This window comes from Erpetoichthys calabaricus, chromosome 7 (assembly GCF_900747795.2).
Source record: "Erpetoichthys calabaricus chromosome 7, fErpCal1.3, whole genome shotgun sequence".
Lineage (NCBI taxonomy): Eukaryota > Metazoa > Chordata > Cladistia > Polypteriformes > Polypteridae > Erpetoichthys > Erpetoichthys calabaricus.
Genome location: NC_041400.2, coordinates 129,010,051 through 129,029,018, shown reverse-complemented (window position 1 = coordinate 129,029,018; position 18,968 = coordinate 129,010,051). Strand labels below are relative to the sequence as shown.

General features: G+C 41.2%; 1 protein-coding gene across 2 annotated transcripts in view; it reads right to left on the bottom strand.

Annotated features, from left to right (window-relative positions):
* Positions 1-7,916, bottom strand: part of cops4 (COP9 constitutive photomorphogenic homolog subunit 4 (Arabidopsis)) — a 62,507-nt gene extending 54,591 nt beyond the window's left edge. For both annotated transcript variants that reach the window (XM_051929672.1, XM_051929673.1), the window contains exon 1: positions 7,793-7,916. In XM_051929672.1, coding sequence (XP_051785632.1) covers positions 7,793-7,866 — 74 coding nt within the window. In that variant the 5' untranslated portion in view covers positions 7,867-7,916. The remainder of the gene's footprint in view (positions 1-7,792) is intronic.
* Positions 7,917-18,968: the final 11,052 nt, after the last annotated feature.

Genomic DNA, 18,968 nt, shown 5'->3' with positions numbered 1-18,968 from the left:
ATGTATGAGATATATTGGAGTGTAAAGGTGTAGATGACGTACAAAGGATATCTTCATACACCACATTTGTAGTAAAGACGGCGTGTTGTCCTTGAATGAGTTTTCCTTGGTATGGAGTTATTATAATCTTGACGTTAATGTCACATGCATGCCAAACTCTTGAGAAGGCTACATAAAGTTGTCCATGTCTAAATACAGGCTCAGAGAGGTAAAGGCCGACTCTGTCCATGGTCTGTCCTTGGGATTTGTTGATTAGGTATACGTTGTTTACTGTTAGTAATATGGATAATTGCACTCACAGTTAAAATTACCTATTTCCGTTAGTTGAACTCTTTCGTTTCTGAGCCGTGGCTCCTTCGCTTGCGGTGCATAGGCGCATGCACCTTCCGTACTCTCATGTTTAACTATGCTGTGTTTTGTGGACGTTTGGGGACTTCGTACTTTCTCTGGTTTGACTATGGGGCGGGACGCGGAAGCCTCTTCTGTTTGTGTTTTCTGTGAGTACTTATAGTGTTGTATTACTGTAATGTGATTCACATATGCTGTGGATTCCGGATCTTCGGGGCTTCTGTACTATCTCGGGTTTTTGCCTGCGGTGCTTTAGAAGCGCATTGTAGGCGCCTGCACCTTCCGTACTATGTCGGTTTGACTATGCTGTGTAGTGTGGACGTGTAGGGTTCTGTACTCTCTTGAGAGGGCTACATACAGTTGTCCATGTGTAACGTGCTTAATATTGTATTACTGTAATGTGATTCACATATGTTGTGGAGTCCGGATCTGTGGGGTTTCTGTACTCTCTCGTGTTTATGCTTGAGGTGTGTTAGAAGCGCGTGGACCATGCTGTGTAGTGTGGACGTTTAGTTCAGAAGCGCGTTGAAGGCGCCTGCACCTTTCGTACTTTCCCGCGCCTTCTGTACTATCTTTGTGGACCCGTGGGGCCTCCGTAGCCTCTTCCGTTTGACTCTGGAGTGCAGCGCAGAATCCTCTTTTTTGTGTGGCTGTGTCGTTAGTCGTTAGCTATGGGTGCGTTGTTGCTTCATTTCTTATTCACGTTAGTTGAGCTCTTTCGTTTTTGGGCCGTGACTCTTCGTTCGTGGTGGATCAGACTTCGCTTGTGGTTTATGAGACGCGCGCTGTAGGCGCCTGCGCACTATGTCTCCTGGGTCCATCGCCGTGTACCTGAGTCCGTGCCTTCCGGTTTACCATTCTCGGTTAGTAATATGGATTCCTACTGACCTTCATTCCTCTCCTCTCTAGAGCATATCTCCACCTCTCCAGGGTCTCCTCAACCTGCTCCCTACTATCGCTACAGATCACAATGTCATCTGCAAACATCATAGTCCAAGGGGACTCCTGTCTAATCTCATCAGTCAACCTGTCCATCACCATTGCAAATAAGAACGGGCTCAGAGCCAATCCCTGATGTAATCCCACCTCCACCTTGATTGCATCCGTCACTCCTACCGCAGACCTCACCATAGTCACATTTCCCTCATACATATCCTGTACAACTCTTACATACTTCTCTGCCACTCCCGACTTCCTCATACAATACCACAACTCCTCTCGAGGCACCCTGTCATATGCTTTCTCCAGGTGCACAAAGACGCAATGCAACTCCTTCTGGCCTTCTCTATACTTCTCCATCAACACCCTCAGAGCAAACATCGCATCTGTGGTGCTCTTTCTTGGCATGAAACCATATTGCTGCTCACTAATCATCACCTCACTTCTTAACCTAGCTTCCACTACTCCTTCCCATAACTTCATGCTGTGGCTCATCAATTTTATTGCCCTGTAGTTACTACAGTCCTGCAAATCCCCTTTATTCTTAAATTTCGGCACTAGTACCCTCCTTCTCCACTCCTCAGGCATCCTCTCACTTTTCAAGATTTCATTAAACAATCCGGTTAAAAACTCCACTGCCATCTCTCCTAAACACCCCCACGTTTCCACAGGTACGTCATCTGGACCAACGTTTTTCCATTCTTCATCCTCTTCATAGCTGTCCTTACTTCCTCCTTGCTAATCCATTGCACATCCTGATTCGCTATCTCCACATCATCCAACCTCTTCTCTCTCTCTCGTTCTCTTCATTCATCAGCCTCTCAAAGTACTCTCTCCATCTGCTCAACACACTCTCCTTGCTTGTGAGTATGTTCCCATCTTTATCCTTTATCACCCTAACCTGCTGCACATCTTTCCCAGCTCGGTCCCTCTGCCTAGCCAATCGGTACAGGTCCTTTTCTCCCTCCTTGGTGTCCAACCTCTCATATAACTCATCATACGCCTTTTCTTTAGCCGTCGCCACCTCTCTCTTCACCTTGCGCCTTATCTCCATGTACTCTTGTCTACTTTCTGCATCTCTCTGACTATCCCACTTCTTCTTTGCCATTCTCTTCCTCTGTATACTCTCCTGTACTTCCCCATTACACCACCAGGTTACCTTTTCCTCCTTCCTCTGTCCAGATGTCACGCCAAGCACCCTTCTTGCTGTCACCCTTACTACATCTGCTGTAGTTTCCCAACTGTCTGGTAACTATTCACTGCCAACAAGTGTGTGTCTTACCTCCTCCCTAAACTCAATCTTGCAGTCTTCCTTTTTTCAACTTTCACCATTTAATCCTTGGCTCTGTCCTCCCTCCCTCTTCTTGATCTCCAACTTCATCCTACAGACCACTATCCTATGCTGCTTAACTACATTTTCCCCTGCCACCACTTTGCAGTGTTCAATCTCCTTCAGATTGACTTTTCTGCATAGGATGTAATCTACCTGTGTGCATCTTCCTCCACTCTTGGACGTAAGCCTATGTTCCTCCCTCTTCTTAAAATACGTATTCACCACAGCCATGTTCATCCTTTTGGCAAAATCCACTATCCTCTGACCTTCTTCATTCCTCTCCTTGACACCATACCTACCCATTACCTCTGTTCTTTTCACCAACATGTCCACTGAAATCTGCTCCAATCACCACTCTCTGTCCCTTGGGTACATTGTTCATCACTTCATCCATCTCACTCCAAAAACCTTTTTTCTCATCCACTGCACACCCAACTTGGGGGTATATTCACTAACAACATTCATTATCACACCTCCAATTTCCAGCTTCATAATCATTTCTCTGTCTGACACTCTTTTCACCTCCAAAACACTCTTGAAATACTGTTCCTTCAGAATAACCCTTACTCCATTTCTCCTCCTATCCACACCATGATAGAACAATTTGAATCCACCTCCGTTCCACCTGGCCTTACTTCCCTTCTCTTTAGTCTCTTGCACGCACAATCTATCAACCTTCCTTCTCTCCATCATATTTGCTCTCTCCCCTTACCAATCATACTGCCAACATTCAAAGTTCCTACCCTCAGTTCCACTCTCTTTACCTTCCTCCTCTCCTCCTGCCTCCGGACACGTCTCCCCCTTTTTCTTCTCCTTTTCTCTTCGGCCAACAGTAGCCAGCGGCCTGTTGGCTAACAGTACTGGTGGTGTTGTTGTTAACCCAGGGATCAACCGATCCGGTATGGAAATTTGTATTGTTGTCCGCATATTGATTTGGCAAAATTTTACACCAGATGCCCTTCCTGACGTAACCCTCCCCATTTATCCGGGCTTGGGACCGGCACGAAAAAACACACTGGTTTGTGCACCCCCTGTGGCTAACTCATGAAACTGCCAATCAAATGAAAGAAAAACTGCAGGCAGATGCAGGAGAATATGCAAATTCCACATGGTCAACAACCAGGCATAAAAAGACTGAAACTCAGGATAATGGATCTGAAAGGCTGCAGTATTAACCACTGCCACCATTGTGGTCCTCCCCTGAAATACACAACACAATTTTCTCAAAAAAATTACCCTTTATTTTAATGTGAAGCAAATTTAGTTTAATACCTTTAGTTCTACTGTGTTTAGTAAACCTCTACATTGAAGTGGGATGAATCATGATGTTATTGTCCACAATCCCTTTTCATCTTTGTAAGCAAAGACTGCAATGTGAATACCAACTCCCTCATCAAATCCATCCCTAACCAAACAATCATGGACTATAATTTTATTCAGAAAGAATCATGAAACAAAATATTTTTGAATTTTTATAAGCTCAAAACTAGAAATTATTTCTAACTATCTTCAATTTAACTTATAAATATTTAAAGTTCAGAATCTTTTTAAAATAACCTTTATTTAGAAGGCATTTTTACTCTAATGACTGTCAAAACTCATGAAATGAGTGACATTACAATGACTGGCAAAAACGCAACATTATATTGTTTTGAAAATATCTTAACGTTGTTTGATAATGTTACCATTATATTATTGTTTAACAGGTTATATGTCAACTGATACAGTTTAAAAGTTGACAACTACATTTACTATCTATCCATATTCCTTTTTCCATTATCTAAGTTTAGAGCTGCAAATAACTAGAATCTTTGCTAATCTGTTGCCCAACCCTATATGGGCACCAGTCCATCAAAGTGCACACTCATGTACATATGTCAATCTATGGTCATCCAGTACAGAAAACTGACTTTTAAAGAAATACTCCGACCAATAATATTTTTTTATTTGTTACTTGAAGACCCGCCTCTCCCCCTTCAATATTTTACCAAAAACCATGCGTTCTGCACATTTGGGCATTAAACTGAATAACAGTCATATGGCTTACATGACACAAGTGTGAGATCTTTATTTCTTTTTTTTCCCATTGATGTTTACCAGATTGCACAGCATGTGACACAAATAAAATGAGATTATTTTTCTTTTTTCCACTGGACGTTTTCCACATCGTTTGCCATTGTACAGCATTGGTCACTACTGGATTCTATTGAATCTGAACCATTTTTCTCTCCATTCTGCCACTGAGTATTTCAAAAGGGTTACTGTTCACACGCTATGAATCCCTGAAAGAATTAAAACTCGCATGAATACTTTGCTTTCAAAATAAAGCAGTGGTACAGCAAGGTCAAGTATACATTGGAATCAGGAAGTGTGGAATAAATCTTATATATACACACATATACACACATATAATAGCAGATTTAAGTTAATGTTACACACATATAATAGCAGATTTAATTTAATATTTATGTTCTTCTTTTGTCGAAGTTGGTCTGCAACACGTCATTGTTGTTATTGTTTACATCCCTCCTCGGGCAGACATGGAGATAGCAAGTGACATTATCCATTCTGCTGTTGCTAATTTACAAACGCAGCATCCTGACGTGCTTATGCTAATCGCTGGAGATTTTAACCATGTGACGCTGGACAAAACATTACCTGCCTTCTCCCAGTATGTGGACTGTAACACCCGGGGAAATACGACTATTGACTTACTGTATGCAAACGTTAAAGACACATACAGCGCCACCCCGCTGCCTGCACTTGGGAAAGCAGATCATAACCTGGTTCTGCTACAGCCTCACTACAAACCAAGAGTGAGGAAGCTACCTACAACCACACGCTCATTCAGGAAGTGGTCCCCTGTGGCAGAGCAGGCTCTGAGAGACTGCTTTGGAACTACGGACTGGGATATCCTGCAGGGATCACATAGTGAGAACATTGAGGAGGTTGTTGACTGCACTACTGACTACATCAACTTCTGAATGGACATTGTAGTTCCAGTAAGAACAGTACGCTGCTATGCTAACAACAAGCCATGGATTACAAGTGACATAAAGGGCCTTTTGAACCAGAAGAAAAGGGCTTTTAAAGGCGGTGATCAGCATAAGCTCAAGCATGTGCAGAAGGAACTCAAGAGTCCAGCTCAGGGCGGCGAAGGAGCAGTACAGTGAGCTGAAAGACTTCCGGCCTCTCGCTCTGGCGTCACATGTGATGAAGACCATGGAGCGGCTGCTGCTTCACCCCCTGAGGCCACAGGTACGCCACGCCCTCGACCCTCTGCAGTTCGCATACCAGGAGAAGGTGGGAGCAGAGGATGCCATCATCTATATGCTACACCGATCACTCTCCCACTTGGACAGAGGCAGTGATGCTGTAAGAATTATGTTTCTAGACTTCTCTAGCGCCTTCAACACCATCCAACCTCTGCTCCTTAGGGACAAGCTGACAGAGATGGGAGTAGATTCATTCCTAGTGGCATGGATCGTGGACTATCTTACAAACAGACCTCAGTATGTGCGTCTCGGGAACTGCAGGTCTGACATTGTGGTCAGCAACACAGGAGCGTCGCAGGGGACTGTACTTTCTCTGGTCCTGTTCAGCCTATATACATCAGACTTCCAATACAACTCGGAGTCATGCCATGTGCAAAAGTTCGCTGACGACACTGAAATCGTGGGCTGCATCAGGAGTATAGGAACCTCATCAAGGACTTTGTTAAATGGTGCGACTCAAACCACCTACACCTGAACACCAGCAAAACCAAGGTGGATTTTAGGAGGCCCAGGCCCCTCATGGTCCCCGTGATCATCAAAGGTGACTGTGTGAAAAGGGTACAGACCTATTAATACCTGGGAGTGCAGCTGGATGATAAATTGGACTGGACTGCCAATACTGATTCTCTGTGCAAAAGAGGACAGAGCCGGCTATACTTCCTTAAAAGACTGGCATCCTTCAACATCTGCAATAAGATGCTGCAGATGTTCTATCAGACGGTTGTGGCGAGCGCCCTCTTCTACGCGGTGGTGTGCTGGGGAGGCAGCATTAAGCAGAAGGACGCCTCACGCCTGGACAAACTGGTGAAGAAAGCAGGCTCTATTGTAGGCATGGAGCTGGACAGTTTGACATCCATGGCAGAGCGACTGGCGCTCAGCAGGCTCCTATCAATTATGGAGAATCCACTGCATCCACTAAATAGTATCATCTCCAGACAGAGGAGCAGCTTCAGCAACAGACTGCTGTCACTGTCCTGCTCCACTGACAGACTGAGGAGATCGTTCCTCCCCCAAACTATGCGACTCTTCAATTCCACCTCTAGGGGGCGGATAAACGTTAGATAGATAGATAGATAGACAGATAGACAGATAGACAGATAGATAGATAGATAGATAGATACTTTATTAATCCCAAGGGGAAATTCACTTACTCCAGCAGCACCTTACTGATACAAAAAACAATATTAAAGATTGATAATAATGCAGGTAAAAACAGACAATAACTTTATATAATGTTAACCACGTTAACATTATCCAAAGTTATTGTCTGTTTTTACCTGCATTTTTATTACTCTTTAATTTAATACTGTGTTTTAATTTAATTTAATATATGCTGCTGCTGGAGTATGTGAATTTCCCCTTGGGATTAATAAAGTATCTATCTATCTATCTACTGTATAAGATTATCTAAAATGGCACGCCATACAGATAGGTACATTATGTACATCTAATTTGAAACATGGTGGTGAACACAGCTTAACTTGTAAAAACTAATTCATCTACCGGTATCAAAACAAGAACGCCATTTAAATTCGATTCGGCACTTCATTTCCTCTTAATTTTCAAATACCAGGAGGTGTGCAGTAGCACAGAACTTACCAACAATACGAAAATCGTCACCCACCTATGCAAAGGCATATGTAAAAGTCGACGGACCACCATTACTGTTCTGAATGTATTTTTATGTACTACCAAACATGTAAAAGGTGGGCCTTATGTCAAATCACTTCGGACACGAGCACATCGAAATACTGTGACAGGGATACCGGAGGGGTGCCAGTCCACCCATTCCAAACTGACCCAAACACCACATGAAGAAAGTCAAAACGTCTTTAAACGTCACAATCCACTTGTAGGAGACATAAAGAAAGACAATGACGGTCTGCGAAATACTCACTTTCCAGCCAAATCTTTGTGTGAGCCGCTCGAATTCATGAGCTGGGCCAACTCTTGCCGACCTGCCGCCGCCATCTTGCTGCAGAAAAATAAAGCACCACTGACAGCGACTCCCTATGGCACGAAAAACAAGAAGGGCTGTTTTGTTGAGACAGCGACGCGGTCCTCCAGTGGGCGGATAGACGTCATGACGTCTACGGCAGTAATCCTCTAACTTTCCGCGCAAATCTTTTTTTTAAGGATATTACATTTGCTTTCGATAATTGTTTAATAGTGTATCGCCGGCGCCGAGTGTCAGAATGGATACTTTGCTATTTACATGTCCTTTTACTTTACGTGCCTATTTTAGGCGGTTTGATATCCTTAAAAGGACTGCTTGTCTTTGTCACATTTTATGAAATTCTACTTTGGACTTTGCAGGCTTTCTGTTTTTATGGGAACTCCTGTCGCTGGTTTTGAAGGAGCTCATTTATATGATGAAATGCTAGCACATAGTGATGGTGACCAATTCCTGGCTAATGCAACATGTCATCGCCCTACCCATCCCAAGTCCTTGTCCCTAGGGACCACTTCCAAATTCTTCAAATGGTGCACAAAAGTTCTTTGCAAATTAAATTGGTTCTTTGTGCTTTGAAAAGGTTCCTAATATGTTGACAAAACAGCAGTCTTTAATGTATAGTAGGCTTCCTGGCAGGATCAAGAAAACCTGAACACAGCCTGTTATTGTAAACAGCAGAAAATAATGAAACCATTGGTATTTTACCATTTCATGTTTATTTATGGAACCTCTTACTGATCTAGATAAATAAAGGTTCTTTCTGGAGTTTTCATGTGAATGGTTCTTTTGGGAGCCAAAAACAGTTTCCATATAGCATTTCCCTGAAGAACCACTCTGGCCCTTTATTTGTAAGAGTAGTGGGGTCAGATAAAACTTGATCTGACACACTTTTCTCAAGCTCCACTGACGTCCACACATTTTTAATTCACATTTGAAGATGGAGAAATGTTAATGGAGCTGCAGAGGTAGAAACTCTCTCTCATCTATCTATCTTCCCCCCGTACCAATGCTGCAAACAGCACTCCAAATCCTAGATACCAGCCTCAAGATTTTCCAGCAACTGCTCTGAAGAGCCAAGCAAGTACACTGCAGTATTCCATGGTGCTCAGTGCGTTGCTAAATTGGGTGGTAGATCTAATCCTTGTTCTGCCTGACACCAATGTAATGCTGGTGCAGACAGCCAGAATGGATTATTTGCACTTTACATGATTCCTTTAGGTGGCTCAATATCCTTAAAAGGACTACTTGCTTTTAACACCATACTAGCAACTCTATAGCCTTATCTCTGTCACTCTCTCTACCTCCTCTGCTCCTCCCACCAAGCTTAATCATCCTCATCCCACCTCTGGCTCTCTCAGTTGTAGCAGGCAACCTGGAGGCCATCATGATAAGCAGAGTGAACATGCTGATGACAATATTTTATTTCCTTAGAGGTACAAAACAGTAATAAAGCTGCAGACACAATTCCCAAATGACTGCATGACCCTGAACAAGTTACTAGTATGTATTATAACGAAGGTTAAAATAATAGAATATTTTAAAATGAAGGCTACCAGCTTCATGCAGAAACCAACAGAAAATTCAGTTCAACTGTATTACATTACTTGTCAGAAAACAATCCCATTTTTGCCCTAGTCAGATGCAGATAAGATGTATAATGGATAGGAACTAAAGCATACATGAAGAAATGATATCTTGGTACTAACCCCAAATCTATTCAATACGCCTCTTGTAGTTCATCCTTGGAAAAAAAGTTAGTAAACATAGATCCCTTGATTCTATAATTAAAAAGTTATTAACCTCTTTCTAAGTAATGTAATATATTAAAATCAATAACTCATGGTGTCAATATAACAAATACTCTATTTATAACATTCTAATCTGTCTGAAAGCATTGCATTTCTTTAGGCCCTTGTGTCTTAAGCTGATTTTGTAATTTCATTTGCCTTTTCTTTTAATGTTATACAATTCCTATTTGTTTATTTCAAGTATTTCACATAAATAAAGGTGGGTTCTTGTAGTCCAGACTACTTATGTAACTGACATTGTGGTGGAACAGTTAAGATTAAGTTACTTTGCTGACATCAATTAAGGCCTTGCCATAGAAAACTATAGTACAGAGGTGCTCTGCAGTTATTAATGCATAGCTGTATATAGTGAATCGAAAAGAACATTGTACTCTATAAATTCTAATCAGTGAATACTATAATGAACATACTTCAAAAATCCTGGGTAAACCCACATTGAGAATGGGTTGACTTCAGCCCTAATTAAACATCTTCTAAGTCATGTAGACTCTATTGCTTTAAAAGGGTATATAAAAACCATTAAAGGGTCTATAGACAGATGAGGCTGTTGGAATCAATATGTTTTTGATATACTTCTTTCATAATCAGGATTAGTACAACACACTTTTAATGTATGATACATTAAAAAATACATTTTCAGTATTTTCTTCACTTGTAAGCCCACTATAGAAGCACCCTTCCAAGAAGAAGGGGCATTTTTGACTAAGCTCTATAAGTTCTGCAGTTTGACTACAAGAAGCTATTCTAGTAGATTTACCCAACTGCAATGCTTTGTTTTGAAATATGTCAATAATGCTTTCCTCTCGATAGAGCAATCTTATAATTTCCTGTGATGTATGACACCAGATTTCTGTCTTCTAGGAAATCTGTCTTCACAATTTTTTCATCCCTATGTAAATACTATTAATTTATTCTAAACATGTTTGCATCCCTGCGGTGGGTTGGCACCCTGCCCGGGATTGGTTCCTGCCTTGTGCCCTGTGTTGGCTGGGATTGGCTCCAGCAGACCCCCGTGACCCTGTGTTCGGATTCAGCGGGTTGGAAAATGGATGGATGGATGGATGTTTGCATCCATGGCCAAGTTTTCACATGATGCAAAAAGCAGCACTGAACATAAATAGGATGATACAAACTCCACAAAGAAGCCTGAACCAAACCTGTGGCCTGAATTTGGGATTAACACTCTTTTTTATATGTCTACATATACACTCATTTATGTTCTCAGTGTTTTCAATTAAATAACATAATAAATAACATAACATCCAGCTCATGGTTAAGGGGACTGGGCACAAGGCAGGAATTAGCCCTGATATGGGCCCCAGACAAATGCAGAGCCCATTCATTTGAACATGTATTTGCAATTGTCTGCTTCTTTTGGCTGTGAAGCATCCTCCCAGAGTCACCAGTTTGAAACTGATTGGATGCTACTTGCAAGCTTACTGATTGCCAGGACAATCATGTTTAGAGTGTCCTCATAATAAAAGCAAAGAATAATGAATAACAAATACTTCTAATTGCTTAGAGTTGTACAAAAAATTAGTTTAGGTTATCTCTGACTCTCAGCAAGTAAGACATCACTGTTCCTGAATAGGAAACCAGGAAGAAAAAAATATAGATAATATTGGTGCTTTAGAATTGTATGCTGAAAGCAATGAATGAATTAATGTAATTGACTAAATGCCAGGTGGAAACCCTACCTGTAATGCATTTTGCCACAATGCTTCAATAGTACTGGTAGAGCACAATTGTGTATGGTTTCGTTCTTAGGTGAATAAATGACATCATGCCTCTCACCCATTTCCAACTATTTCTTTTATGAACAAAATAAAACTAATTTAAGATTTATACAGTATCTTTTGAACTGTGCAGTAAAGAGTGCACAAGCTAGCTATGTCCACACTTCTTGAATTCACAGAATTAGGTTAGGTGAATTGGCATTGCTAAACTGGTCCTAGTGTGTATGCTCACCCTGCAATGATTCAGGAAGCAAGTCTATATGAGAACCAAAAGTGTTCCATGTGGGCCAAAATATGGATTCCATATGCATGGATCTGGTCTAGATAACATGCATCTTAACTTTAATCAATCATTTAAAACAGTGAAAGATTCATTAACTTACATTTACTTATTTGGTTGATGTCTTCATCCAAGGTGACTTACAACATTTCAGGTGAAATGAATACCTCATAGTCACACAGTGACCTCACAACCTCAGGATTTGAAATCTAGAGAATTAAACACTATACCACACTCCTATCATTAAATCATCCATCCATCCATTTTCCAACCCGCTGAATCCGAACACAGGGTCATGGGGGTCTGCCGGAGCCAATCCCAGCCAACACAGGATACAAGGCAGGAACCAATCCCGGGCAGGGTGCCAACCCACTGCAGGACACACACAAACACACCCACACACCAAGCACACACTAGGGCCAATTTAGAATTGCCAATCCACCTAACCTGCATGTCTTTGGACTGTGGGAGGAAACCGGAGCGCCTGGAGGAAACATCATTAAATCAGGAGTTTATTAAAAAAAGCATAAACTTGGTGTGCACAAAAGGGGAAATTGACCTGCATATTAATAATACCTGCAGTTACACATAGAATCAGCAGGAGCTGGGCCATTATGGCAGTCTGATTAATTCACCACTATCAGTCAAGAAGTCTGATAGCATGGAGCCTCTCCTGAAAGAAGTACAGGATGTTATTAAAAGAGCTAGATCCAGTTCAGCACCTTGACCGAGTAGAACCCCATATAGGGTCTATAAGCAGTGTCCCTTGCTACTCAAGGGGCTGTGGAAATTCCTCAGACTATTCTGAAGGAGAGGAAAGCAACCCCAACAGTGGAGATTTGCTGAGAGAATATCAAAGGAAGAAGACTCCAAAAGTATTGACCAGTTCAGAATCATCTCTTTGCTGAGTGTAGAAGGAAAAAAAAACTTTGGTATTTTAGCTAGGCAGGTGGATGAATTTCTCTGAAACAATGGATACACAGACACCTCAGAACAGAAGAGAGGTGTTTGAGGAGTGCCATTGTGTCTCGAGCATACAGGAATGGTAACTCAGGTCATCAGAGAAGCCTGGGAGAACAAGGGAGATTTGGCAGTTGCCAAGCTTGATCTGGCGAACACCTATAGCTCCATCCCCCATAAGGTGGCAGTGACAACCATGGTAAACCTTCATGGGCCAGACCAAGTGGTGTATCTAATATTGGAGTATTATAACCAATTCTATATGAAGAGTCTTAGCAGGAACAGTTACACCAGAATGGCAGAAGTTGGAAGTGGGGATCATTACAGGTTGTACTGTCTCTGTGATCCTTTTCACCTTGCTGTAAACATGATTGCCAAGTCTGTGGAATGGGAGTTTCAGGGTACTTGTTTTCAGTCAGGAATAAATCAACCTACAATTAGGACGTTCATGGATGACATTTTAGTCACTACCGAGTCAGTACCAGGATGCAGATGGGTCATTCAAGGGCTACTGAAGTTCATTTGACGAAGAAAGATGAGCTCTAAGCCAACAAAATCAAGTATCACTGGTGCTGAAGAAGGGCAAGATCTTGAACAGCTTCTGCTTCAGCACTGAGGGCATGGAAGTCCTGTCAATTTCAGACCAGCCAGTAAAGATCCTTGGCAAGGGTTTTAATAGCAGCCTGAGAGATACAGCATCAATTCTGGCTGCCTGCCAGGAGCTGAAGGGATGATTGAAAGCATTTGACCAGTCAAGGCTTCCTGGCAAGTTTAAAGCATGGGTGTACCAGCATAAAATCCTGCCAAGGATCCTGCTGCTCTTTTACAAGGTTCTCATCTCCATCATAGAGGCTTTATAGAAGTGGTGCAGCAGCTGTCTTAGGAGGTGGCTTGCATTGCACAGAAACCTCAGCAGTAGCGCCCAATATGGGAGTAACACCAAGCACAAGTTACCTTTATATTCCATGGAGGAGGAGTTTAAGGTGGCTCAAGAGAGCTGGTAAACTACAGGGGTTCTAGAGATCCTAAGGTAACCCAAGCTGAAGTTTTTTGTCAAAACTGGAAGGGCGTGGAAAGCAAAAGAGGTAGTTCTGCAGGCAGACTCCCTGCTACACTACACTGTCCTGGTAAGAGCAGTGACACTGGGGAGTGCAGGACTTGGAATGACTGCAATCCCCTGGTACAATTCAGTAAAATGAAAAGAGAGGAGCACAATGGTGAAGGAGGAATTAAAAGCTGCAATAGAGGAAGAAAGGTCCTGCAGAGCTATCAGTAAGAGACAGCAAGGGGCCTTGATGATGTGGTAGCAGGTTGTGGGCTTATGGAACTTGGAGTCTAAGCTTATGAAGTTCCTGGTTAAGGCAGTGTATGATGTCTTGCCCAGTCCATTCAATTTCTTTAGATGGAGGAAAGTTAAGTCTCCAGTTCCTTCACAATGCCCAGGCAGAGGGAAATTAGTGCACTTCTTGAGCTGCTGCTCCAAGGCTCTAGGGCAAGGCTTGTACACCTGTTGCCATAAATGGGTACTGAAACCCATTGCAGAAACTATCTGCATATGAATTAAGAGCTGACAAAGAACATGTCTAAAAATGCAAAAATATATGTGCAACTTCATGAAAGCTGGATAACATCTGCGAGCAAGAATCAAAAAGCCAGAGGGAGTTGTGGAGACTGTTCAGGATTGGCAGCTCTCTGTAGATTTAGAGAAGAGGCTGGTACTGTATTTTTACAGCACACGTGAGGCCAGGCATCCTCCTTTTCTCAAAAACAACTAAGAACATCCTTATTTTGGAGCTGACAGTCCCATGGAAGGACTGACTGAAGGAGACCAATGAGAAAAAGAAGGCCAAGTCTGAAGATGTTGTATTGGACTGCTTTAGACAAGGCTGGAAGGCAAGGTATATGCCCATTCAGGTTGATTGCTGGGGCTTTACTGTACAACCAGTCTATAGGGCTTTCAGTACACTTGGCATCACTGGAGAGTGGAGGAGGAGAGCCATCAAGAACATTACAAAGGCAGCAGAAAGGGACTCGAGATGGCCCTGGATCAGGAGAGAAGACCCATGGGGGGAAGCAAGTGCCACTTGAGCTTAAGCCGTGGCCTGATCAACCATGGCTGGGTTGTCTGGGCAAGTATGTCTGATCTTGACAGACCCAAAACACCCGATGACCTCAGGTAGCATCACTGAGAGATGTAACTCTAACCCTAACCCAATCTAGAATTGATATGTGCCTGCTTTCAGTGGAGTTATAAAGTAAAATTAAAGAGGCTGAAATTTGCCTGGCTATATTAACAGACAATAAAATCATTCAAATTCATATTGTTGTAGAGGAGCAATTATAAAACTCCAAATTTTGGAAATTGAAAAACACTTTATTAGTTAATGAAGATTTGGTTAAGAACATAAATTCACTTCTTGATAAATATTGGAATTTGGCAATGAAAAGTAAAGAGTATGGGAAACATTGGGAGATACTTAAATACAAAATTAAATGTCCTGTAATTAAAAAAGGGAAAGAACTTGCTTCAAATATAAAAAAAATATAAGATATTTCAAAAGGAATTTTGGCTTTTAATAAATATCAAAATAAATCCCGATATATAATTTTGAGTTGAATAATTGTATGCTTTGCGCATATGGAGCTCGAGTGAAGTCTCTGCATTGCTGTTTTCCACTCTTTTTATGATATATTGATTAAGAGATCTTTTTTCCATTGTCCTCTTGGATCTTTGAAAGGGAGGGACTGTAAAATAATTTTATATATTGTAGAGATGGTGTCTAAGTCCTTGAAACTGAGCAATATTTTTTCCAGCATGGACGAGGGTGCAAGATGAGAAAAATCGGGCAGGTTCTGTTTAACAAAGTTCCTAATTTGAAGATAGTGAAAAAAATGTGTAGCTGGAAAGTTAAATTTGGAATGTAACTGTTTGTAGGATGCAAAGATGTTGTCAATATAAAGATCTCTGAGCAATTTAATCCCAAATCTTTTCCAGGTATTAAAAACTGCATATGTTTGCGAGGGTTGAAAGAGGTGGTTCTCTTGCAGAGGTGCTACAGATAAAAGCTTCTCCATCTTAAAATGCTTTTTACATTGGTTCCATATTCTGAGTGAGTGAAGCACAATTGGGTTATTAGTACTGTGTATTGCCAATACCTTGCATTTATTGAGGCACAAAGCAGGGAATATAAAGAAGTACTGCAGGATTTTACTTCTATTGCGGACCAGGCCTGTGTATGTTCATCTATTTGTGTCCAGGATTTTATAGCTTGTATGTTTGCTGCCCAGTAATAAAACTGAAACTTAGGTAGAGCCATGCCACCTTCTGCCTTAGGTCTTTGTAGGGTTGCTCTTTTGATATGTGGATGTTTTGAGTTCCAAATAAATGAGGTTATTGTTGAATCTAATTGCTTAAAAAATGATTTATTGATGTATATTGGAATGTTTTGAAATAAAAAAAGAAGCTTAGGAAGGATATTCATCTTAACAACGTTAATTCTTCCAGCTAGAGTGAGATGAAGGGTTGACCATCTAAGCAAATCTTGCTTAATTTTTTCCATACAGACGGCAAAATTTTGTTGATAAAGAGCTTTGTGTTTACTTGTGATGTTTACCCCTAGGTATTTAAACTGATCTGCAATGATAAAAGGGAAGGTGTCCAATCTAATATTGTGTGTTTGAGAATTCACTGGAAAGAGTACACTTTTATTCAAATTAATTCTGAGACCAGAGATCTTTTGAAATTCTGTAAGTACTGTTAAGACTGCAGGCACAGAATTTTGTGGGTCTGATATATACAGTACCATATCATCTGCATATAGAGAAATTTTCTGTTACAGTCCTTCTCTGATAATCCCATTTATCTGATCAGCATTTCGACAGTAGTTCAATGGCAATTGCAAATAGCAGTGGTGACAAGGGGCATCCTTGTCTGGTACCACGTTCTAATTTAAAGTAGTCTGAACAAATGCTGTTAATACAAACTGAAGCTTCTGGATTGGTATACAGTAGTTTGATCCATGCACAAATGTTCGGGCCAAACCCAAATTTCTCTAATGTAGTGAAAAGGTATTTCCATTCAATCATGTCAAATGCTTTTTCTGCATCCAATGATTATAATATTTCTGGGGTGTTTGACTTTGTTGACGAGTATATTACATTAAACAGGCATCAAAGATTGGAGGATAAGTGTCGACCCTTGATAAATCCAGTTTGATCTTGTGATATTACCGAAGGAAGCACTTTCTCCATCCTTCTAGCTATGATTTTTGAGAGTATCTTAACATCATTATTCAGAAGTGAAATTGGTCTGTATGATGCACATTGTAATAAGTCCTTATTTTGTTTAGGGAAGATGGTGATTAGATAGATAGATAGATAGATAGATAGATAGATAGATAGATAGATAGATAGATAGATAGATAGATAGATAGATAGATAGATAGATAGATAGATAGATAGATAGATAGATAGATAGATAGATAGATAGATAGTGTGAAAGCTTGAGGCACGGTCGTCCTCTTGAACCCTCAGATCAGACGTCAGACACCAGAGAAAAATCCAATTATTATTTATTTTATAATAATAATGTGCACCAAGCACCCTTCTCTCCACAATACTCATAAATTAATCAATACAAATAAACCAATCCTCCTCTCCCAGACGCGTTGCCACCCTTCCACCCAGCTCAGCTCAGCATACTGGGCTTTCCCATGGTCCTTTATACCCCCTGACCCGGAAGTGGTTCCTGTTCCACAACCCACAAGTCCTTATTACTTCCGGGCCAGGGTAAACAGTCCTTTTCTTCAACCCGGAAGCACGCCGTTTCTTCCTGTCATGGGATTATGACGCACTTCTGGGTTATAGGGCATGTAAGAGTCCACGAGCCTCCCTACAGCGATTCCTGGTGGTCCCCAAGGCATCCAGCTGGAATTCGGGGCACGTCCACGCTGTCGGGAGAGCTCCTCCTGGCGGCCTGGGGTTGAGGGCCGGAATATGTAGCCGGCCATCTATCATAATAGATAGATAGATAGATAGATAGATAGATAGATAGATAGATAGATAGATAGATAGATAGATAGATAGATAGATAGATAGATAGATAGATAGATAGATAGATAGATAGATAGATAGATACTTTATTAATCCCAGATTAATGCTTGGCGAAAAGTTTGAGGTAGAATTTGATTGTCTCTAGCTTCTGTAAATGTTGCTAATAGGAGTGGAGCTAGCTGAGCAGAGAATTTCTTATAAAATTCTGCAGGGTAGCCATCAGGGCCTGCTGCTTTCTCACCTTGAAGTGACTTTATAGCATCTAGTAATTCTGATAGCCCCAGAGGTTTATCCAGTTCCTCCGCACTGAAAGTATCTATTTGTGATAACTGTAATGTATCCAGAAATGCATTAGATTGTGTGTTGTCTTCTTTGAACTCAGTAGAATATAAGAATTTATAGTAGTCTCTAAATGTGTGCATTATATTTTTATGGTCAATGATTTCGTCTCCGTTCGTGTTGGTGATTACTGGGATTGCATTGCGAACTTCTTGCTTGTGGATTTGTTGAGCTAAAAGCTTATTAGCTTTCTCTCCGTGTTCATAGTAATGATGTCTGGATTTATAAATTAGTTGTTCAGTTTCTTTAGTTGTCAAGAGGTTGAGTTCTGAATGCAGAGCCTGCCTTTCCTATGTAGAGCCTCGCTTGGAAGCCTGGCATGTTCTTCATCTATTCTAGTAATTTTGCTTTTTAGTTCTGATACTTTCTTTGTTTCTAATTTATTCCTGTCCAAAATGTTTCCAGGGCAAGATCCAACCTGCGAACGCTGCAATCAAGTCCCTGCCTCACTGGGTCACATGTTTTGGGCCTGCACCAAATGAACATCACTTTGGACCAAAATTTTTAAGTGCCTTTCAGACAGCCTTGGTGTCACAATCCCTCCTAACCCATTAACAGCTGTGTTTGGTGTTCTTCCAGATGGGTTTAAAGTGGAGAAGGACAAACAAACTGTGATTGCATTCACTACACTTTTGGCACGCAGACTTATTTTGCTAAACTGGAAGAATCCTAACGCTCCTCTTTTAAGTCAGTGGATAACCAATGTTTTATACTATTTGAAACTGGAAAAAATCAAATATACAGTTAGAGGTTCTGTACAGAATTTTTTAAAAACCTGGCAGGATATAATCAATAAAATTTTTGAATAAGTTCTTAAAGCACCGAGGAAGCAATTACCTCTGCATCTCTTTTTCCTCTCCATTCATCTCTACTGGCCTATTAAACTCATCAATTTAGGTATGTCTACAAGAATTAAGTTTTACTCTGTTGGCCATGCTCTCTCT